A 25,053-nucleotide genomic window follows, 5' to 3' on the forward strand; every position below is an offset into this window, starting at 1 on the left:
AAGGGGTTATGGAAACAAGAGCAAAGCCTTCCTCTTTTGGAAGAAGCAAGCAAGCTGTTGGCTGGAACCCTGCCATGGCATGCTAGAATTTGCTAACAGCTCACCCAGTAGGAAAGATTTGCCAGAGCGAGCCCAACGCAAAGAGACAGAACTGGATGTCAAATAGCCTTTCTGGGGGGAAAAAAAAAAGGTAAAGACAGCCAAACAAACTTGTCTTTATTCTTTAAGCCTTTACTGAGGGAACAAGGGTTGTGATTATTTTCTTTTAGCTTCCTACAGTGAATCAGGACATATTTGTCACTATACTGTCCCCTCTCATCTCTGCAAAGCCTCTATTTTGGGAATGTATTTCATGTCCAGGTGTTTGTTGTTTGGTTGGATGGTCATGGAAATACATCAGACATTTGAGAAGGAGAGCATGTTGTGATCAGAAAATGAACGGGGAATTTTGATCATGCTATGAAAGTGCTTTCAAGAGTAGGATATTGAATACAAACTCCCGAGCTCCTCAAAGTTCATGGCCAAAAATATCACTAATTTCAGCAGCACACCCCAAAGTGGGCCTATGACAGGAAGAGCCTAAGGGAAGTTGCCAAGGCCTTTGGGGCATATCTGTAATGCAGGGTGACAGGAACCCAGTGTTAGAATTAAAATGGAGAATGTCAAGAGCTGCAAGATGGAGGCACCCAGAAAGGAAAGCTGCAAGAGGCAGAGTGAGAAATGGCAGCAGAAAATAGTCAAGGGCTGTGTCCAGAGGAATGAAGGGAGATGAAACACTTGTTAGTATGTAAAGGAGAGAAGAACAGAAAGAGGAATAAAAAGGGCTTTGTGTTTTAATTAACAGACAGGACAGCAGCATTTTTATATAGAAGAGAAAATGAGACAGAAAGCAAAGGAAAACTGACCTCTACTTTTATCATACTGAATTTGAGTCTGTTAACAGGAGGTCCAGGAAAAGCTGCCAAGATAAGACTAATATATTTCTTGTTTTGAACAAGCTTTTATTTGTGAGTGAAGTTGGGCCTGTGTCTTCAGAAATAAATGATATAATCAGGATAACCATTAAATGAATTATTTATTAAATGTATCCCTGTCCAGCACTTGTGAGGGGAAACAAGAATCATGCTGTTAAAAATATTCTGCTGCTATTTAGTGTTTAACATTCCAGTATGAATAAACTGCATTTGTAACTACTAACATGACCTTGGGTTTTAAAGATTGCAGATTGCAGGAGGTACATTCATACACAGAGATGAGAACGAGATGCTCTGATTCTGACCTTGGCATATCCAATTTGCGTAGAAAGAAGGGCTTATTTTTTCTACACTTCTGTGTTAGGTTTTTAGGCAAGAAAAAGGAAACAAGATTGATAAGGAACAGAAGCTACTTCAACAGAATATGTAGAGCTTTGCTGCTCTTGAAGACAAAAGCACTAGTTGCCTGTTGCCTGTGTGCAAGTAATGCTGAAATGTGTGACAAGCAAATGGACCAGGCATGTCTGTGCATGATGGTTTTCACTGTTCACCTGCATCCTTCTTCAGGATGTTGATGAGATATTTTGCCTCCTGTAGAATAAATATGGTAACCTTCCAACTGTCAGAAATGCACATTTGAATTGAATAAGTAGGCCTGTGTATAATCATAAAGCACACTAGTAATTTTTCCTCTTTCACACAGAGTCATACAGAATGGTTGAGGTTGGAAGGGACCTCTTGAGACCATCTAGTCCAACCCCTGCTGCTCAAGCAGGGTCAGCTAGAGCAGGTTGCCCTGAACCGTATCCAGTCAGGTTTTTAATATCTTCAAGCACGGAGACTCCACAACCTCTCAGGGCAACATGTTTGACCAGCCTCACAGTAAAACAGTGTTTTCTTAGTCAGATGAAATTCCATGTTTTTTAATTTTTGCCTATTGTCTCTTGTCTTATGTCTGGACACCACTGAGAAGAGCCTGGCTCTGTCTTCTTCATTCCCACCCATCAGGTATTTATACACGTGAATAAGATCCCCCTGAGCCTTCTCTTCTCCAGGCTGAACAGTCCCAGCTCTCTCAGCCTCTCATTATGTGAGAGGTGCTCCAATCCCTTCATCATCTTTGTGTTCCTTCGCTGGACTCACTCCCGTAAGGCCATCTCTTTCTTGTACTGGGGAACCCAGAACTGGACACAGTACTCCAGGTGTGGCCTCAGTGGTGTTGTGTTTAGGGGAAAGATCACCTCTCTCCATATGCTGGCAGTGCTCTTCATAATGCTGCCCAGGTGGCTGTTGGCCTCCTTTGCTATGAGATGTTGCTGTCTTATGGTCAGCTTGTTGTCCACCAGGACCCTCAGGTCCTTCTCTGCAGAGCTGTTCTCCAGCCAGTCAGCCTCCAGCATGTACTGGTGCCTTGCATTATTCCTCCCCCGATGTAGAGCTTTGCAGTTATTCTTGTTGATCTTAATGAGATTTCTCTCGGATGAATTCTCCAGCCCATCCAGGCACCTCTGAATAGCAGTATAACCATCTCATGTGTCAGCCACTCGTCCCAGTTTTGTATCATCTATGAACTTGCTGAGGGAGCACTCTGCCCCACCATCTGATTGATGAAGATGCTAAACAGTATTGGCCCCACTGTTGACCTCTGGGGTACACCAGTAGTGACTTGCCTCCAACCGGACTTGTGCTGGCGATCGCAACCTTCTCGGCCTGGCCATTCAGCCAGTTTTCAGTTCACCGCACAGTGCAATTATCTAAACTGTGCTTTGTCAGTTTTTCTGTGGGGATGTTATGGAAGAAAGTGTCAAAAGCCTCACTAAAGTCAAGGTAGACAACATGCCCTCTTTGCAATTCTGAATTTTAGCACCAAAGCAAAATTCACACTTTCAAAAAATACTCTAAAGAATAGAACAAGGAGGGGAATGAAAAAATTAAGGCGGACCCAGTATGTGTTTTCAGCTATATCTGTAAACAGGACAGGTTCCTCACTGTTAGTGGCAAGGGCACATCTCTCTGCATTTGGCTGTGAACCTTCCCTGGAATGAAACACAGAAGTATTTTCCTCAAAAGTAACCTCATCATTATTGACTAAACGCAGGACATACAAGGATAGCACCACAACCTGCATGCTGGCTGTCCTTGGTGGGACCAGATGTGTTCTGAGTTTGCTCACCTCCTCAGGATTTGCATATTATGCAGCCCCCTGTAGGGCTTCTATCAGATGATCACAGCTGTCAGACCTGTGTACATGTTCACATGCTCAGTGGCAGACATTTAGGGCCCCAATACATATGAAGTTACTGCAGTAAAACGTGTGACAACGCATCAGCTGGGCCTGAATGACTGTCTTCTTAGTTCATAAGCTAAGGGGATGCTACTTAGCTCACTGTGAGAGAAATTTAAACATTAAGTTATGTTATTGTGCCGCTGCTGCTGCTAAGAGTGTGCACAGAGACAATTGTAATGGCTCATTTGGTGCATAATTGTAACCAGACCATGGTGCTGGGTCCAAAGGCATCTAGGAAGTTTTGATGCCTACAGGAAGCTATTTTGTGAATGTATGTCATGTCAGCATACTGGGTTTTGGTGACTAGTAACATTTTTGCACAAGAATCACCAAGATGTTATTGAAGATACGATCTGTAGTTTTCTTTTTTAGGATTAGAATGTCTTAAAAAGTAATGTCACATCCTGAAAAACATCATTATACATATGCTTTTGAGACAGCAAGCTATGTACAAATGCATGTCCCATGACCAGATCCCTGTCCATTTGTTCGTAATGATGTAAATCAAGCCCACAGTGAAGACAGTGATGGTAGGAATCACTCCTTGGGATTCCAAGAGTTTCTGCAAAATTTAAACTATTAGTAATTTCAGCTTCTTGGGGGAAATCCTGTCTTACTGGAAAAACTCTCACTGACTTCTTCTGTTAGAGCAGGAACACACTTAGTCTATTTTCTAATTGAAAAGGCAAAATTCTCCGTCTTTGGTTAAATGGAGGGCTTTGTAGAATGTGGTTTTCCTTCACAAGCCCAGTTCCTCAGAGTGTAAAAGAGGGAAAGCATTGTTTACATACATATTTTACGTAGCATACAAGTTGCAATTTGTGGAATTTTTCCACTGACCTGCCTGGAGGCTGAGCTGTAACCTAGTAAAAAAACTAGCATAAGCACTATTTATTTGTTTGGAAAAAATTGAAAAGGATGGTTAATAGGTCATTTCTTTGGGGACAGAAGCATCTGAGTAGTGCCATGCTCTTTTAAATTATTCTTAGTCTACCTCAGAGCTGAATTTTAATTGTTCTCTTCTTCTCATAATTATTTTAATGGATGGCAGATGTAAGTTTAATTTACTCTGACCCATAAGCCCACCACTGATAATTCAGTACAAAATACCTAGCTCTTTTGGATCTCCATGAGATTTCTATCCCTCAAATTAGCTAATAGTGCACTAATGCATTGTTTATGTGAAGGAATTATTTGTATTTCCTGTTTCCTGGTGTAGTGGCATGGGAAATTTGAAAATTAAAATAAAAAACCTACAGTGTTATTCAAGACAATTGCTATGACATCCAGAACTTCACCTGTACTGAGTGTAATACTCCCCACTCCAAATCCACATCTTTGAAGTAGTGCGCTAAAAGAAGAAATGATTAGGCAAATACCAAAAATATATTATTTTTAGGTGCCCTGTAGGGAGAAGGAACTGAGAGGAATCTCTTGTGTGCTTCCTGGGAGTTTTGAGGCTTAAATCTAATCATTCTGGGAGTACTTAAAAGCCTATAAAATGTCTTTAAAAGTCTTGGAAATTCACAACTCTAATTTCATTCAGAGAATGAAAATTCTCTAGAATTGTGCAGTATATTTCATCACATGTCTGCATACCGAGTCTCCTTTAATCACTTTTAGCCTTCTTTTTCATGGACTGAGATTCACAGGGTATGTAATGGCAGTAAATGTTTGCAAATCTGTTTTCTGTCTGGATCACAACAGGGCTTAGGCTGAAGACAGCCGTCCAGTTTCCTGGACAGTTGTTCCCATGTACTTGGGTACAAGCTGGGGAAACTTACACGCCCAGCCTGGAGCTAAATCATCAACACAATGTGTCTGGCCTTCTTTCCTGCATCTAAGTCCTGTGCTAGTAGCTAGCGTCAGGAGATCTGGATCTTACCCAACACCCCCAGCCCTCTAGATACTACCGAGGTGCCACGGCTCTGCTTCCTATCTCTCTTCAATCAGTCCTTCTAAGCTGGGGTTATTTCAGACTGCCTGTCTCATTGATTTTCGAACTACAAGCCATGGACCATGATGTGGAGGTCTTTCTTTAGGGCTAGAATGTTTTTCTGTCAAAAACTTCCCCTAAAAGCTGGTGTCACATGTCTGATAAATGACCTTTCTTTGATGATGTTTCCAGGGTTACCCATAAATGCCAGAAATCTTAGCTGTGTAGCAGTCATGTCTGTTCTGTTTTCTGCATCATGCTTTGGGTTAAAAGATGTGACACATAACACAGCAGGTTCACGTCTCAGATCTCAATATTAGTGACATGATTTTACTCGCTATTCAACATCTGGTTTAAGTTCTACAATAACCTCTCCCTCATTTGGTATCTTTTCTCCCTGACAAAACGTGAATAAAGCTTTTCCTTATGTTTCTGACCTTCTCTGCACTTCTAGTCTTCACAGGCAGCTCCAAAGAGGCTAGAACAGATGCATAGGAATTTCCTGGCTCATGAATTTGTGCAGGGTCAGCTATGGGGAACACCAAAATTCCTTAAAGCAATTGATGACATATTTGTACGTTAAACACAGCATATCTCAGAAACAGTGAAAAAAAGATAGTATCAGTTGCCTTTCTGAGGGCAGCTGTATGTGAGCTATAAATACAATAACTGCCTTGCTGTGTATCTGATGATGCTCCAACCGCTAGGTTTCCATGACTGTAGAAATACTCTTCCTTTTCTGCAGGGGCTGCTTTGATTACTGCTGCAGTAGTGTCTGAAGCATCCTGCCAGTTCCACCTTTCCCAGTACCAACTCCACACTCTTTTATTTGCACTTCTTGCTCATAGTAGAAAGATAATGATTCCACAACAAATCTGGCTTGTTCTAGCTGACAATGACCTATTACGACTGTGTGAGAGACAAAAATGTCCCAGTGAAGTACTTGGGCTATGTGATTTTTCCCATCTGCAGAGACCATTGCTTTCCCTGTGGAACAAGGATGTTGAATCGTGGCTGATGGATGGGTATCTTGCATAGGTTATTTGTTCTTTTCCATTTTTCAGAATTATAAAGTGTCAGTTTCCTACCTTGGATCTATGTTTGGGAAGTTACTAGTTTGCTTTATCACAATGCCACTGAGTTTGGTGAATGGAGACAAAACGTACAAAATGGGAGACAAAAGAGCTGGAATGCAATGAGAAAAAAATCAGAGTATTGATCAGCTTGTCTTTATTTCTCATGTTTATCTTTGAAAGTCAGAACAGTTCAGACTTAAACAACCTTTTTTTTGTCCACTATATTAGCAATTGAAGTTAAAACACACTGAGGCTGTGCCTATGGTCAGGAATAGACCTGCCAGTTCCATTAGATATAAAATGTCCACAGATTTAAGGTACTGTAAAGGAGCACAGGCAGGGAAATAGTGGAAGAACAAATCTGTTTTGTGTTCTATAATGCAGGGCTTCCAAATCTATTTTCTTTGCTATCACCATTCCTGGGGTGGCAGGTGCCTCAGCAGTTTCCATTTCTGCAAGTCTAAGAAGTGCAGCTACTGAGAGATGCTCTGTGGCTGAGGCATCCTTAACGGGCCCTGGGCATCACCAGCACACACACTAGTTTCCACTCCTTGGGCAATCCCTGATCTAGGTTAACATACTTAGAGACTGTCTCTTGAGATATCTGCATGTTCTTCGCTTGCTGTTCTGTTTCTGAAGGCAAAAGAACCTCCGAGAAAGCAGGTCCATTGTATAATATTAGTAAACTAGTTATCTGGGCTCAGGCAGGAAACTCACCTTGTCCCTTTCTGTCATGTACATTGTGCAAAGGATGGAAAATGTTACACTACTGTTAATGAGTTTTGCCTTCAGTTGTACTGAGGAATGCTGGAGGTCCTGTCCCCGCTGTCCATGTGCAGTCATTGAGGCAAGGAGGACTGCAGAGTCATGGGCTATTAATGGACAAGGCTTTGTGCCCATCCTCTTCGGATTACTTCTATCACAGTCCTGTACTCCTTTCCCATCAATATCAGTTGACCTTATGCAACTGAGACAGCCCCTACATTATTTAAGGTTTTAAATTATAGTAATAAAACTTTGAAGTGCAATTCTGGTTCATGGAGCATGAGCCACCAGCTCTCAAGGGCAAAGAGCCCCAACACAACAGCCATTCTGCGGCATCGGCAGTCAGTGCCTGCAGTCCCAGCCTTATTACCAAGGGGCTGCTGGTGGCACCACTGTGGATGGGTCTGAAGTGAGTTAGTGTCTTCTGCTCTTCTGTTCTGGAGCTCAGGACGTAAACAGCAATTCCACTATATAAAACAGATTGCATTCACTTTTTTACTCCATTTCCCTGTGTGTGGACATCATGATCAATTAAAAAATGTAGTGTCATGTTAAAGTTTTCTTTTTAAGAGTCTGGAAGCTAAAAGTTGTCCACCTGTACGTTTTACCACCAGTAATTCTGAGGTAATTCAACTACTTGCAGTACTCCAGGTTTTCTGTATTAACTCGATACGTATTTCACCTGCAACAGGGCAGAGGCTATATTTCTGCTACATCCATGAACTGAACCCGATTTCTCTTATGAATCTTGCTAGCCTGCCCATCTTGGCAGATTGATGTGTCATCTTCCCTCCTTATAAGCTCTTATTATATTCCACCCAAGGAACATCATATCTCCTGAAAAGGCATTAACTTGAGATTACATAACCTGTAAGAGCTTTCTAGAGGAAAATTAAAATTTTTCTCCAAGTGATACTGTTTGGAAATAAGAGGAATGGAAGGCAGTACTAATACAATCTTTCTGTGCATGTAGTCCAATTAACTCTCTAGGGAAAGATTATAATACAATGCCAATTGTGCCAACTGCCTACACAGCAGCACAACAGTCCCTAGAAAACTGATACCCAGGGTCAGAAATTTTTCTTTACGTCTTACCTGAACTTCCTTCCATTTTATAATGATTTTGTCCCTTTCATTGCCGTAAACTATTCATTTCCCATTTATTCGTCCCTTTCTATCTGGTATTTAGAAAGGTTCATAACAACTGCTTTTTCAACCCCATCCTAAGTCATCCAGGACATCCCCTTTCAGTATTTGGAATATTCTTTATAACTGTTATTGCATTCCATGCTTTAGTCTGTTTCTTAAAAAAAATAATCTTTTTTCAATGCCTCTTCAAAGTTAGAAGACATATTTTTCATGCTAATCCAGTGGTGGTCTCACTAGATCATGTAAGTAGGAATTGAGAATTTTCTGATTTAAATTTTTTTGTGGTATTTAAATAACACTAACAGATGCTTATTTATTACCTGCATGTATCTCCCTTTCTCCCTCCCCCCCCCAATTTGCTAGGTTTTTCAGTTCATTTGTAAGACATTCTTCTTTTGCATTTACACAACAGTACTAGTGGAATAACAATCGATTGCTCCAAAGAAGAGAGATTAATTAAATTTCTATCAAGTCAGTTGAAAATGTAATTGCTACAAGCTGCATAGAAATCCTTTTCCTTTACAGTAAGTAACAATGAAATTTGAATAGACAGTATAACTGCTCTTATAGAGGGACTGACAGAATAGGAATGGAAGACTTCTAGTAACAAACTCTAAAGACAGAAGTGGTGGGTCATCAAAAATCTTATTTGAGAGACTGCATATCACAGTGTCTTTGGGGCTTCCATTTGCCATAGCTTCTTCCTTACCTGATCTTCTCAGCCGTCATCTGAGTCAGAGCATTAGTCAAAACCTCCTAATGATACTTAGCTATATATGCCATTCAGTTATGTAGTGGAAGACTAGATACAAAAGATAATTCAGAGCGCCATGACACAGTGAACAGGAAGAAAAAATAAAATTATGAGATGCATATCAAGTGAAGGACGGTTGAGAATCATCTACAGGTAGTAACAGATAGCAGCATCTGAGTCCTGTGTCTCAGCTGAATGGTGAAGTCATGCATAGAACTGTGCTGTCTGAAGTCCTGAATGTGGGCGGTATTTCAGTAGGCAGCTGTGAATTACTTGTTTGGTCCTGACAGTCTTGTTCATATGCAAGGGATGCGGTATTGCATTTCCTAGAGAATTCCATTGAGCAAAGGGAGAAAGAGCAAAAGATTCACCATTCAGCCCTTGGCAGGAAACAACAGTAATTCCTGTTGAACCTAATTTGTAAACTTAGATTTCAGGGAGAATATGAAGAAAGTGAGCTTTCAGGAGATTAATGTCAGTCAGGGTAAACTCGTACTACAAGATCATTCCAACTAAAAGGGCAGAATGGGAGAGAAAAGGCTCAGAGTCTCGAATGGGAAGAGGGAAAAATTGCAGATGAGTCAAAGACAGCTTCAATAAAGCGTAGGCTCTGAATTTGCCAGTGTTACGGTGATTCCCCCTGCAGCTGTTATTGTCTGAAGTGTATACAGCACAGTTTTCCCTTCAAAAGGTGAGCATAGGCCTTATGAGCAAATGAGGAAGGAAATAGGAAAAGGACAATACTGGGCCAAGGACAAAAGGACAGAGGACAGCTGGCTTTGGTACTCTTCCTTGTTTTTCAGAAGGCCTGAGAGGAGCATTCTTTGCACAGGAAATGAAGAGGTAGTGGTAGGATTGCCTTGCAAAAGCAGACATCCAAAGTGGATATAGCCACATCACGAAGAGACTGGACGGGTTAAAAAAGTTCAGATTAGTTGGCGAATTTAATATCTAGTCTATTCATACCCTTTCTGAGTCTCAGGGAGTGTGACTCCAACATGTGTCCTTGTTTAGGAAGAATCGCTGTGGACTGATGAGTCACAAGGGAGATTGCATACGTGATGCCTGGCACTTTGAGCCCAAAGATCTCTCCAAACCCGACTTCATGTTTATGAACTGTCCCAAATTCATAGAACAGCAGAGAAGACCTTTTCCTGCTGTGAAAAGAAAACTTTCCTACTTGTATCCATCACCCAACTATCAAAAAATGACAAAATTTACATGGGAACAGGATGAAATCTAATCTTATATGTGTGAGATTCTTTCCTTTCCTGGCAGTAGCTGATTAGAGCTGGCAGTAGCCGATTAGTGCTGGCAGTAGCCTGTGGAACAAGAATGCAAATTTGGAGTCTCTTAGACACATAGAGGAAATAAGCCATAAGCTTGCTACACAAGTCAACACTGGAGCTAGAATTTGGTGTTCAGTTCCTCAAGCAAAAATCATGTGTCACTTCTGAAGATATAGGCCAAACACTGTTTTAGTATTAGCAGTGTTTCCCATTGCAAGTAGAAGCAAAGTATGGCAACTAATTCAAAATGGTCACTTGTCTCTAAGAAAGATTGCTGTTATGACTTGACCGCCAGTTCTGTGATGATCAGAGGATTAAATGAGAATGGTCAGTACGAGGTAAATGACATTCCAAAAAACAAATTAGAATGGAGAGGTCATACCGCAGTCAGGTGCAGTTGAAATTTTGATACTGCTCATGTCTTAAATTAGAAACACTCCCAGCTCCATCTTTTAAAGCCAAGTAACATCATGCATTTCAGACAGCTATCTATTTATCAAGGGCACTGTGTCTGCACTGCTTCATTCTTTTTTTTTCCCCCTAGTATTTTTCGAAGAGTAAATCTTATATTTTTGCAACACATAACATAGTGCATTCCTGGCAATAAAACAACACTGCTATTTTTATATAAAACATTGTGGTCCCCTTAGAAGGATTGCTTACTGAAATTCTCTATATGCATTTTAAGATTCTACTGTGTTTTCCTATTTTCATGTGTCTGTTGCAACATTCTGTAAAAAAATTTTAAATGGACCTGACTATCCTGGATGACCATCGTATCACTTCTGCGACCTAGTGACTGCACATTGCAGCCAGAAGAGCCAAGAGGGAAGGAAAGGATTAAAACATGTATGCTTGGGAGAAGTTGAGAATTCTTTAGTAATTCCTCTAGCATCTGCAGAAATTCGTCAATTAAAGCAATAAGACTGATGGGAGTTTGGAGCAGTTTTAGAACTGCATTTTGTCCTTGAATCGACATCTTAGTCATAGATGAGAAGGTGTAAAAGCTATAGCGTTCTACCTTTCAGGAACTTTTGTTGCTATATTTTTGTTACAATAGTGAATTATATATCAGAATGCTGAGGGAATTGTGTACAGTTGATGTGCACCAATACTTCAGTTATTTCTCCTCAGAAATGTGATCAGCTCCTAAAACTAACCGAGAAAGCTATGATGTGGGTGGCAGTTGTGTGGACATGGAAGGCCCTTGAGCCAGACTCTTCCCTCTGGCACTGAGTCACTCTTAATGAGAAGAATTCCTTCCACCAGTGCTAGGAGCTGGCTAAGTGGCATCGATCTTTGTACAGAGAAATCTCGCGTCTTGGTCATCAAGTGTAGCAGCATTGGCAAAAGGAGGTAAACAGCCCAGCCTTTTGCTGATTATACTTAATGATCAATTTGTCGTGCAGATGAAGTGAAATGGTGGAAGAAACAGATCCTGTCAGCTTCCGCTGATCTTCAGAAGCTTTGAGAACAGCTAAGAAGTACTGCAGGAGATGCATTTGATGATGACACTGAAATTTGTAGAGCAGGAAAAAAAAAAAGCCAAGGTGTCTAAGTATGATTGTTGCTGCTGAACAGAGTCAATCACAGCACCAAATGGTAGATGTAGTCTCTTATAATGTGTTGAAAAAGAACACCTGGAAGCATAAATTGTTGTGCTGAGTTGGGACACCCCTGTAGACAGGTATTACAAACTCTTAAGGATGTAGGTGTTACCGCCTAGGGAACCAGTAAGATGATAATCACTGGAAGTCAGAAGAGCCCTGTGATTGTTTCCGGTCCCTAATGCAACTCTTTTCACTCCCAGATCTCACAGGACCACAGGATTAATGAAGCACAATGAACAACTCTAGAATTACAATGTTTTACCTTGTGCCAAAGCCGTTTGGACATGTGTGCATTTGTACAGGCCTCCAACATGAACACTGATACAAACCACACAACAACACAGTGCAATCTCATCTTGTACAGAGAGCATTTTGTTTACTTGACTTTTAATCATGTTGGGCACTGATTTGCTTGTTTCAGTTTAAAATATTTATCCCAACTGTACACATCTCAGAGGAAAAAAAAAAATCTATAATTCATGGATCACACAGTTTCTGGTTTTGACCAGGGTTAGTACCTATAGTACAGAGCAAGTGTTCAACCCTGGACAGTAGAATCATAGAATCATAGAATGCTTTGGATTGGAAGGGACCATTAAAGGTCATCTAGTCCAACCCCCCTGCAAAAGCAGGTACATCTTTAAGTAGATCAGGTTGCTCAGAGCCCCATCCAACCTGACCTTGAATGTTTCCAGGGATGGGGCATCTACCACCTCTCAGGACAACCTGTTCCAGTGCCTCACCACCCTCATTGTAAAAAATTTCATTCTTAAATCCAGTCTAAATCTGTCCTCCCTTAGTTTAAAACCATTGCTCCTTGTCCTGTCACAACAGGCCTTGCTAAAAAGTCTGTCCCCATCGTTCTTATAAGCCCCCTTTAAGTACTGGAAGGCTGCTATAAGATCTCCCCACAGCCTTCTCTTCTCCAGGCTAAACAACCCCAACTCTCTCAGCCTGTCCTCACAGGAGAGGTGCTCCAGCCCTCTGATCATTTTTGTGGCCCTCCTCTGGACCCACTCCAACTGCTCCATGTCTTTCCTGTACTGAGGACCCCAGAGCTGGACGCAGTACTCCAGGTGGGGTCTCACCAGAGCAGAGTAAAGGGGCAGAATCACCTCCCTCGACCTCTGGCCACGCTCCTTTTGATGCAGCCCAGGATACGGTTGGCCTTCTCGGCTGTGAGCACACATTTTTGTCTCATGTCCAGCTTTTCATCCATCAGTACCCCCAAGTCCTTTTCTGCAGGGCTGCTCTCAATCACATCATCCCCCAGCCTGTATTGAAACAAGGATTGCCCCGACCCAAGTGCAGGACCCTGCACTTGGCCTTGTTGAACCTCATGAGGTTCACACAGGGCCACTTCTCCAGCTTGTCTAGGTCCCTCTGAATGACATCCCATCCTTCTGGCGTGTCAACCACACCACTCAGCTTGGTGTCATCTGCAAACTTGCTGAGGGTGCACTCAATCCCACTGTCTCTGTCATTGATGAAAATATTGAACAGCACTGGTCCCAGTACAGACCCCGGAGGGACACCACTTGTCACTGATCTCCATCTGGACATTGAGCCATTGACCGCTACCCTTTGGATTCGACCATCCAACCAATTCCTCATCCACTGAACAGTCCACCCATCAAATCCATATCTCTCCAATTTAGATAGAAGGATGTTGTGGGGGACCGTGTCAAAGGCTCTACAGAAGTCCAGATAGATGACATCCATTGCTTCTCCCTTGTCCACTGCTGTGGTAACTCCATCACAGAAAGCCACTAGGTTGGTCAGGCAGGACTTGCCCTTGGTAAAGCCAAGCCGGCTGTCTCGAATCACCTCCCTGTCCTCCATGTGCCTTAACATAGCTTCTAGGAGGATCTGTTCCATGATCTTCCCAGGCACAGAGGGGAGGCTGACAGGTCAGTGGTTCTCAGGGTCCTCCTTTCTACCCTTTTTAAAAATGGGCACAATGTTTCCCTTCTTCCAGTCACTGGGGACTTCACCTGACTGCCAGGACTTTTCAAATATCATGGAGAGTGGCTTGGCAACTACATCAGCCAATTCCCTCAGGACTCTGGGATGCATCTCATCAGGTCCCATAGACTTATGTATGTTCAGGTTCCCCAGGTGGTCACAAACCTGATCTTCCCTTACAGTGGGAGGGGCTTTACCCCCCTGGTCCCCAACATGTTGTCCATTGACTCGGGAGGGGTGAGGAAAGCAGTTGCCAGAGAAGACTGAAGCAAAAAAGTTGTTGAGTACCTCCGCCTTCTCCTTGTCTGTTGATACTAGGTCACCATTCTTGTTCATCAGTGGAGGTACGCTTTCTTTGACCTTCCTTTTCTGGCTGACATACCTATAGAAGCCCTTCTTGTTATTCTTTGCATCCCTTGCCAAGTTCAGCTCCAGCTGCGCCTTGCCCTTCCTGACCCCATCCCTACACAACCAGGCAGCATCCCTGTTCTCTTCCTAGGATACCTGTCCCTGCTTCCACTGCCTCTGCATTTCCTTCTTGCCCTTTAGTTTGACCAGCAGGTCTTGACTCAGCCATGCCAGGCTCTTGCCTTCCTTGCCTGATTTCCTACACCTGGGGACTGAGAGCTCTTGCCCTTTATGGAAAGCATCCTTAAAGATCTGCCAGTAGATCTCACAAGTTTTGGTAATTTTTCTGTGACAATAGCAACTGCAGTCACTCACTTGGCTATCCACTCCATGCCGTATAAAAAAGTAGTTCTATAATGGATTTTATTATGAGGTTCCCAAATGTTGATACCAGCATAAAATTTCTATTTCATGTGGGAAGCGTAGGTCATGCCAACAGGCAGGAACAAAATAGAAGGAGGAGCTAATGGGGTAGTAACCTTTCAACATCTTTGAAGGTTTTATTAATGCACTGTAAGTGGTTCCCTGTCCTGCACTCCATTAAATACAATGAAAAGATTAATATTAATGAATACTTGATTTTTTTACCTGACTTTATAGGTTTCTCCTTAGGAACTGCCATCAGCTCTTAAGTCTGTGTTAATGGCCAGCTTCAGAGAAAGATAAAAAAGCTTTATAATATCCAGATACAGAATAATTTCACATCACAGAAGTTTCAGTCTATTCTAGTAGCTTGATGTTGCTATAAACTGAAACAACTGGTTTCTTTGTCTTTCATGTTATATTAACTGCTGTGATTTGGGGGGCTTCTACAACATCTGTACAGGTTCAATACCTCTGTCTCCTACTTGGCTTTTGGCCTCAGCAACACTGAAAGGCAACACAGTCTGCAGTCTAGTTACACAGGTGATGAAAGATTTCCTTACAGCTAGTTTGAAATTGCTAAATTGCAATGTAGCTAGTTGGTGGCAGTTTCCACTGCTCCTGTGTCAGGAGAGGAAGAGAGTAGGAATTCCCTATTTTCTGAATAAATGCCTCAGGCATTGTGAATGTGAAGCACGTTGCTCTTGGATTTGTTACAAAATTTACAGTACTTTACCGGATGCATACATCTATAATTACACTGCTCCACAGCAGTTTCGCTGGCACACTAGTGCAGGGTTTGAAAGACCTCAGCTGGATTTTTATTCATCAAAAACCTGTGGGTATTTCAAATTTCAGGGCCCATTTGGGAGTGGTGGGCAGGTCTGGTTTGGGACTATGAATTTCTCTGAATGGTTTATCTGACTGCAATACCTGCAGAGTTTTTTTGATTAGCTACTTGGTTTCTTCTACCTGAAATATTATGCATTATTTGTATTCCCACAGATCTGAGTAACTGTTTTTGAAAACTAAAAGAGAAGTACAGAAATCATGGAGAATCTTATTATATTTACTAGGAAACAGTAAGAAATCTGTAGACCAACCTGGAAGCAGTGAAAAAAGGTTGACTCTGTTGGCAGTTGAGCAAAGACACTCCTGTATTTAATGGGAGTGGAGTTGTCATTAGTGGCAGAAGAGAGGACAAAGAAAGAAAACTTGAGGACCAGTTTGTGTTCAGAATATTCCAAAACAACCTTTCTAAGCAGCAAGGCAAAGAAAGATAAGTGTTTCTCAGAAAAAGTTTAGAAAATCAATTTCCTGGATTTGCATGAAGTTTCAACAGCATGAGTAAAATTGAAACATGTATTTCAATGATTTTCAAGACTTCATTATAACTTTTCCAGCACTTTCAAAATTATAGCTTTGTTTAGGAACATTCTCTGTTCCCCTGTGACACCAAAATGGAAAAAAAATCACTCTTGTCAGAAAGAAAATAGACAAGTAAATATTGGTCTTTCATGATATTGCAACCTTGTGTTATACTAAAGTGTCATTTTTTTAAGTCTGTGATAAACTGAAAGAATGATTCATGCTTCCATCAGTGGCTACTGGTAAAAATTTCTGGAACACCATGTTTCATATTTAGGCTCAGTTTTGATTAAATCAGACTATTCCCTTAGGTAAAGTAGCTTTATACAGTAACATTTCAGCAAAGCAGCTCTAAATATGTACAACAAAACAAGATTATGAGAGAAATTTCAGAGGGACTTCGAAAGTTGCAGATGACTGATGGTGCTATCATCCAGTCTTAACAGGACTCATGGTTTGATGCCCTTAACCAGGTAGACATGGGTTCTAAAGTCAGAGTCAGAGAAGCTAGTTGTCTTTCTCTAACTTTGGCACACAACGTATTCCACATGCAAAAATCAGTATTTGAACACAACACAGGATTAAACTGGTCAGTTGTAATCATTCCATTTTTCTACTTCTGATTTTTTGCAAGTTTCACAATATTGTCCTCCTTTCTGGTTATTTTTTAAAGAGGAAAGTCCTGTGAATCCTCTAGTAATAGAGAAAAAATAACAGCTATAAAAATAAAAGAAAATTAAATTCGTAGGCTTCCTGGCAATACCAACCAAAAGATTTAAGTAAAAAAAGACCATATACAGAATTTTAAGAAAGCTGTTGCCATGTGAGGCACAGCTGGATTAGAGTTTTCCTTTTTTGCCCAGCATTTAAAATGGGATGTCTGTGTATCTTACCCAAAAGTATGTGCCTCTTCTGTTCTGTTGAGGGTCCTGTACCATCCTCATCCCTGTTGTGCTTTGATGCCTTCTAATACTTTGTCAAACAAAATTATTAACATCAGTCTTATTATTTATCCTCCCACCCTTTCCTCAAAAAATAAAAAAAAAAGGTGCATATACAGTACAGCATTTTGTTTTGGTAGGGTTTTGAGGTCCTGGGACAAGAAAGAGAAGATGTGAGAGGTTTGATTTCACTGACTGTCTCCTTTTTATTCTTTTACAAGTGTATGTGTTGCAAATTAGAGAAAATTGGGCAAAAAGAGAAAAACAGTACAAAGACCTTCAAGCTGGAGACTGTAACATAGAAAACATGAAAGCTGAATTGCAGACTAGGCAATTGATTCCCAAATTTGGCTTCACATATTAAAACCTTAACTCTGTTCTGCTAAAATAATATGGGCAGAGAGGTAGGTAGATTAACAGATTTTAACACCAGTTGGTGTCTTTTGTGATCACCTCCCTAAAGTCTTGTGTATTACAGCCACAGAATTGCATTTCATGCTTCAGTGGCTGTAGCTGAATTAGAACATCTCTTGTAGGAAAATTTAAGGAACTAATCTGCAATACTGCAGTTTTGAAATGCCCAGGGATGGAGGAGAATCCATCATGCCTGTTTAAATTCTGTACAGTAGACTACATTTACAGTTTATCTGCTCAGACCTGTTTAAACAATTTGAAACTTGGGGATAGGCTGAGAGAGGGCAAATAAAATAGCTATAAAAGTTTAGTGATAATCCACAGTAGATACCCAAGTTTAATTACACTGGTTTTGTGATCTTGTCTTTATTTACGACACTGCAGGCTTTCCATTTTGAGTAGCATGTGTGCCATCTTAGTTTGAGAAACAAGTTTTCTTATGAACTGAAATCAGTGTTAGTTGTATGCTTTGTTTAATACATCTTCCATTAACTCTTTCACTTATGTCCAAAGAAATTGTAAAGCCATGATGTTATTTAAAAGGAAATTTAATTTGCAGTTGGCTTGAGAAGAAGGCCAGTAGCTATCAATTATATTATCAATTGCTTACTAATGACAGTAGGATATATCTAGAGGGAAATCTATTTGTATATATTGTGTTTACCTATGTGTAACAAGCTAACATGAAAAAAGCAGCTTAGCAGCGTAAAGCACCCAGTGCAAACCTGTGTCTGTGGTACTTGTAGTGAATGCTACTTCATTCTCTAAATGGAAGCATAATCCCTGAATGCAGTTCTGTTTCAGAGTACAGCAGTTTTAAAAAAAAAAAACAAAATCCCACACCTGTCATCCTCAGCGCATACTCATACTTATTCAGTCATGTCTGCCTGACTGATTTGCATGTTTTTATAGCTACTAGCAAAGCAGCACTGACATGACAGTGGACACACAGGCTGGATTCTAGCACAGCTCACGCGCTAACAGAGTCATTATCCAGTCTAAAAATGCAGGGGCAAAGTTTGCCCTTAATTGTACCCCTGTAACTCCAGTAAGCATAACAGTTTGCATTTGGAGCCAGCAGAATGGCTGTCCCAGGAACTTTGTGTCATATTAATTGTAGAATCTTTATAACTGAGTACCCCAGGGAAATAACCTTGCCTGATTATTAGGCTCTTGGCTGAGTCAGCAAGACTTGTCAAGCAAAAAAATCTTAAGGCAAGCTTTGTGAAGACTCCATCCCATGAAAAAATTATTACCTTACCTGCACTGTTTGTCTAACTGCTATTGACAGTCGATACAACAAGTTTTAGAATAAAATTCCATGATTTCTAATTTTTATGAACTTTTCATTAAAAGTTACGGAACTTTAGCAATAGCAGTTTGCTCTCTTTTAAAAACATGATGTAAAGTCGTCTAAGTTAATATATGAAGTGCAAAAGTTTCAACATTGACAGCCTTTGAAACCAGCTTTTCTATTGTCCACAGAACCCATTATTTATTACTATCCATTCTCAAAAGTTCGTACTGCCATAATTTCCACAGCTGAGCCACAGCAATGCAAAAGTCCTCCTTTCTACCTGTTTTTTCCCAGTTCCCAAGCTGAGAAATAAAAATGATGGCCAAGATTCTGTGGCCATTCTGTTGTTTGTGCCTCAAACAATATCCTTAGTGCTGACAGCCTCTTGTAATAGCTGTGGCATTGCTTTCTTCTCTGCACTGGTCTGTATTCCCTTGCCATATGAACAGTTCTTTTATTATTATCCTTATTTGCTGTATAAGTGAGATAGTCTTTACAGGATGATTTCTGCAGGTATATGTAGTTCTTCTGTAGTCAGTCTGATGATATGCTATCCCATGGAAGACCCCAAAATAATCAAACAGATGATGAAGTAAAATAACCTTCATTCTCCCCTCCCAGTACTGTTTGCATTTTGAATAACAATTAACAGAACAAGTAAGGCATTATGTGAGTGCTCTAGGCACAAGTTGTTACTGCTGTTAATATACCTTCTGAAAGAGACATCAACACATAGTTAAAGTATGCTTGGTAAGATCCCTTTTGAGCTCAAAGATCAATAAGTTACATTTGTGTCCGAAAGATCTTTTGATTTTTCTTCCTTAGTTTTTGAAACTTTATTTTTTTCTACAAAATCATGCTTCTCTGAGGTTAAATATCTTCATAGTATTTTTGCTTTCCTATACAAGGGAATCTGGCCAGTCTTTGATAATCTGACTCAATAAACATAAAAATATAAATGGATGCCAAAAGTATAGCAAAGAGATAGCAGTGAATTATTAACTAGTGTGGTTATGGACAGTCAAGTTTTACAGTCACAATGCTCATTTTACCCTGGTTACTGAATTGTATGAGTACAGATATAACTGTAAATCTTTTAAACAATTAAAAAATACTCTTGAGCAGTTTGATATAATATTGTTGCCAAAAGTTAAGTTGACCTCAGTATAACACCTGCCTTAGCACTTTCCCCACCTCCATTAACAAAAATTGCCCTCAATTTCTGGCAATGACAGATACAGGCAGAGGACTGGGAACAGCCTAGACTTCAGGAAAGCTTTAGTCAAAAAAAAAAAAAGTAAATCTGTTAATAACGGCGAGCCCACCAGGAATGAGCCTTACTTGTCTGTATATGCCTTTGAGCAACGTGGGGTAACAGCCCTGAGCAGCTCCCTTCCCATGGCTTTTAGTTTTAAAGCCAAAATGTTACAGATCTGAAGAAAGTGAAGCTACTATTTAAGTGAATATGGAAATAAATTGTAACATGCTTTCATAAACCAAAGAAGTCTAATTTATCACCAACGTCAGAGAATCAGAAAAGCTCAAATATCTTTTTCCTAGAAAAATCCAGGGAAACTGGATTTTTGTAAAGAAGCAGAAGCAAATATGTTGGTTTGCTACAGACATTTTTCAGAAGTGCAACTGACAGTTAGGTATCTAGAAATATCTTGAATAAGGAAAAAATTCCTGCATAGAAATAAGAGACAATAAATAATTGTCTCTACCAAAACAACAAGTTTCTTCTAAGACTGTTTTTTAGTGTTTTGTTTTTCTGGTTCTTTTTGCAGGTGTTGCTGCTTTGGATTCCAGCGTTTCTGGGAAGATTGGTTTGCGAGCAGTCGTATATTATTTCTGCACTACAGTCATTGCTGTAATACTAGGTACTCTGTGATACCATAACTTTTAAAATTCTCAGCGTCGCCCAATTACGAGTATATAGCACTGTGACATTACTAATTTCCCAAGACAGGATGGGGAGAAGAGACAGGAATCATACCAAACATCTTGACATGCTCGTAGCCAGATACAGGGAGAAGTTAGTGCCGCTGTTCACAGCTGGGCAGTATTCATATCTGATATGAAGCCACAGGCAATTTCACCATACCTTTCAGCTCAGGGAAGATTAGGAGCTGTCTGCTTAGGTAAACAGTGACCAGCAGTGGGAACTCCGAATGGACATCAAAGGCCAGCCTTAACTACAAAGTGAATTTCCTCAATAGCAAAATGTGAGATTGTCACTGATTCTCGGGTGCAGGAATGTATAATGCGTCTCACCTGAAAGAATGACAGAAAATATTGCGTTCCTTGTCATCTCATTTCCTTCCTAAAAGGTTTTTGTGCCCTTTATCACTGCCAGGCTCCACTCCTACCTCTCTGAAGTCCACATGTCCTCTTGCAGGAAGTTCATTCCCTACAAGGAGCCTTGAAATCTTCCATATTTGCTTAAACAAACATCTTCAGCCTGCCTTCTTAAATAAGAAATAAAATTAAACCCTCCTCTGTCAGCTGTCATGTAGTTTGTGGTTTATATTTGTCTTTTGTTAAGCCTGAGTGAATACTATGCCTAGATATCACCCCGTAAAAAGAAACTTATTTATTTGAAGGACAAAATGTACTTTCTAAGTGGCCTACTGGTAAAGCACAGCAGTATTTAACAATCACATACAGAGATATAAGGCCAGATTAATTTCTAGAGGTTGCATCATTGAGAATAATATATCACTGCGGTTACACTGTTTAGGCTATCTCATCTGTCTGTGAATTTTCTGTAAATACATAGTGAGGAAAATTAATAAAGACTACCATTAATATGTATCTAACTTTGAAATTGGCCCTACCCTGACAGCAGGGTTAAACCAGACAATCTCCAGAGGTCCCTGCTATTCTGTGATACTATGATATTACTTGTTTCATTGTGCAGAGTTACACAAATTCAGTTCTGCTTTTATTCACATCTGTCATTAGAAAGCCTTGTTCCTTGCTGGTTGAAGGGTCATCCAAATGCCTCTTTCTCCCTACACTGAGATTTAGTAGTTTCATTTGCTTTAGGTTTGTTTGGATTTGGGGGAGGATTAAAAAAAAAGAAAAATAACGTACATTTGGAAAGGCCTAGCATTTCACATAACAGAAAAAATGCCTAAAATGCAGCCACTAAAGTAAATGGAAAATTTGTCATTGATTTCAGTATTCACAAGGCCAAAGCTGGTATTTCTTGCCCATAATTTTTTATTTCAGTCTGTTTCTGAAGCCCTTCTCTTATGTAACTTTACTGCTAACTAACTTTACCTGTTGTACATTGGGGTCATTGTACATTGTACAAAATGGGGTACATTGTACAAAACATCCTGTTGTACTTTGGGGTCACAGGACGACACACTTTTATTCATATCTGAAAGCTAGAAACAAGAAGAGCTGCATAAGGGAAAAGGTAAATAGCAATTCAGAATATCTCCATGCAAAAGTTGCAGAACACTTCAGCTTAAGCTCAGCTGAAGTAATTTACTCTCTTGGTGAGCAGTAGTGATTTAGTACCATACATGCAAAAACAAAGCTAGAATGCCCAAGTCCACTGGCGAAGTCACAAGTAGATCCTGTGTTAGGGGAACCCACACATTTAAGGACACCACCTGTAGACTTCTCTTTTCTGAACAGCACTGCATGAGCACCCAGGGAAAGCATTTGGTGAGTTTAGCTCACAAAGAATTTAGCTACATGGGATACACTGAGGCAGGGTGCACCAATACCTCTGCTTGCACTGTGAACTCTTCTTCTGGTTCTCCTTCTGCAGGGATTGTCTTAGTTGTGACCATTAAACCCGGCGTGCCTCAAACAGCAAATGAAATCGACAGAGTGGGCAGTACCCCAGAAGTCAGTACTGTTGATGCCATGCTGGATCTGATCAGGTGATGTTTTCTTTTTTAGTTTCCATACCCTTGTTGCAGAAATCCAGGCAAATACAAATGAAGTTGTGATGTGTAATACAATAAAAATGCTTTCTAATGTTGTTTGGTTGAATAAGGAGAGAATAACTTGTATTCCACAGGTTAGACATTTTAGAGTATATTTAAAGCAGTTTGTTAAAAAACGTTTTTTACATCATAGACTTTGGTTAATAAACCAATGACATCAAAAAGTCCCTCCTTTGCAGAAATTGATATACAAGATTTACCTAGTATGAAGAAAATATCCAGAAAGGATTGAATGGTTGGCGAGTTACTGACTGGCAGCTTCTGTGTCATCCAGCATAGACAACCACCTGAAATGGCAGTGTTGTTTCCCCTCCTCAAGGCAGGATGCAGAGTAACAGATGCAGTACGCAAAGGTTTCTTAGGGTTGCACAGTCAGCAAGTTTGCTACATCACCAGTATCTGAGGCAACCTTATAATGAGTCTTTCCCCATCAGCATCCTGGAAAATGATAGATACTTAAAGTGATTAGAAGAAGGAAACCCTTAGAAAAGTCTGCAGAAGACCTGAGCAGGTTTTCTGAGGAAGGTTTAAGGAATTAGCAAAAATTCACAAAAAAGGGCTGCATTTCCAATAGTGGCTAAGTAATTCCCTCAAAAATGTTCCTGTGGATTATTTTTTTTCTCCAGCTGCAATTAGTCTCTGTTCTGTATCACTATTCCTGCCCACAATTTTCTTTTTGTAGAATTTTTACTTAATCTATCATGTAAGAATCAACTGCCACATATCTAAAATTGGCTTTCTCAGCATTTTTTATTTCAGGAAATGTGACTGGCATTTGCAGATGCAACTCCAGGTACACAGTTCTTTGACATTTGTAAAATATATATGCACACATATATACATATATGTATATATCTGCCTTGAAAAAGTCACCATCCTATTTAATAGCAAATGCCTGCTGTCGTCTGGGGCATCTCTGCCCCAGCACAGATCAAAGTTGACCTCTTTGAGAATAACTCAGTTTCTCTGAGGTTTGTATGCAAGATAGTTAACAGTCCTCAACCCCACAGCCCCATATCAACAATCCACAGCTCTTCCCAGCCTCTGTCCCCTCCTGCCTGTACATGACCAGAATGGCAGCGTCTTGGATGGCTCATATTTGTCATGGTCACTTGCCCAGGAATCAATGAGGGGAACTGTGCAATCAGCTCCATTATAAAGCCTAATGCAGTCTGCTACCAGTAACTTCCACGTGAACATTTCCACACATATTCACAGGGCTGATGTAGCTCCATGCACAAAAAAGTCTTCCATAGTAAGAAGCGGTGTGAATTGTAATTCAGAGTAGTTTGGGGTTTTGCTACAGTTTATAGCTCAACTTCTGGTAAATAAATGTAAGACTAAATTAGGAGTTTGAGATCTGAAATTCTCTTTTAAAGGAATTATAGTTACTTTTCCTACATATTTATATTAATCAGATTTAAGATTCAAATCCAGAGTCTTGTAAAGATTAAGGAAAATCCCAGACTTGTACAAACTACTCTTGCCTTTAAAGGAATTTTGCTTTAAAATCTTGAAAAATAAAGGCAGGAGTTTGTGAAAGATCTGGAAGGGAGATAAAGACTGCTGCTTCAATATATAAACTGTTTTATTCTGCACTGGACTGGGTTTTCAATAAATACCTAATTAATGCTTTTTTCTGCAATCATTTAAATCTGAAATTGGTGGTTGGAAAGGAGGCACACAACTGGATTACACTGCTTCTGATCTAATTTCCTAATTTTTCAGTGTGCAAAAATGGTTCTGGACCCTGGAATACCACATGGGAATCTTCCATCAGCCAAGATTAGTTTCTGAATTCAAAACTACAGTAGATCACACCAAATACCTGATTCTTCCAGCACAGCATTTATAAGAGTTATTATTTTTTTTCTGCCTGTATTTGACAAATCCTATAAAAATGGTGTCTCCTGTATTCCTCATGCAAATGATGGAGATGATGCAGCAGGGAAAATTCCTCATGCAAATGATGGAGATGATGCAGCAGGGAAAAAAAACACTGGGTTTAGTAGCTTACAAACAGAAATGTCAAATACTGAAAAATAAGCCCAAAAATTAAACAGTAGGAGAACAGTCGTCCTCTCGTTGGGAGTCCTGAACCCGTAATTTCTTATGTCTTTATATCCAATGGTGCTAAATACACTGCTTTCTGGATAAAGGAATACAACCTGATCTGTTTTTCAAGCAGCAGATTTTGTTTATATACTTGTTCTTTGTATGCTGTAATGTTGAAATGCGTCTACTTTTTTAACAGGAATATGTTCCCAGAAAACCTTGTCCAGGCCTGTTTCCAACAGGTAAGTTTGAACATTCCTCTTTGCTACTGTAGTTTTCATTGTGAACTAAAATTACTCTTCTTTTATGTCCCCAAAAACTATGTCAGGTAAGAATAATTTCTGAGAAATCCAGGAGTATCTTAATCTCCCATAAAAATACTTTTTTTTAAAGCATCTTGGTTTCATTTCCATTATGATAAACACTGTTATCAG

General features: G+C 40.2%; 1 protein-coding gene across 1 annotated transcript in view; it reads left to right on the forward strand.

Annotated features, from left to right (window-relative positions):
- The window catches only part of SLC1A1 (solute carrier family 1 member 1), a 59,294-nt gene that overhangs the window by 16,939 nt on the left and 17,302 nt on the right, over nucleotides 1–25,053 (forward strand). Inside the window, exons 3-5 of the mRNA XM_075488377.1 lie at nucleotides 20,384–20,476; nucleotides 22,384–22,498; nucleotides 24,819–24,861. Of these exons, the coding sequence (XP_075344492.1) occupies nucleotides 20,384–20,476; nucleotides 22,384–22,498; nucleotides 24,819–24,861 (251 nt within the window). The remainder of the gene's footprint in view (nucleotides 1–20,383; nucleotides 20,477–22,383; nucleotides 22,499–24,818; nucleotides 24,862–25,053) is intronic.

Source organism: Mycteria americana, chromosome Z (assembly GCF_035582795.1).
Source record: "Mycteria americana isolate JAX WOST 10 ecotype Jacksonville Zoo and Gardens chromosome Z, USCA_MyAme_1.0, whole genome shotgun sequence".
NCBI classification, from domain to species: Eukaryota; Metazoa; Chordata; class Aves; order Ciconiiformes; family Ciconiidae; genus Mycteria; species Mycteria americana.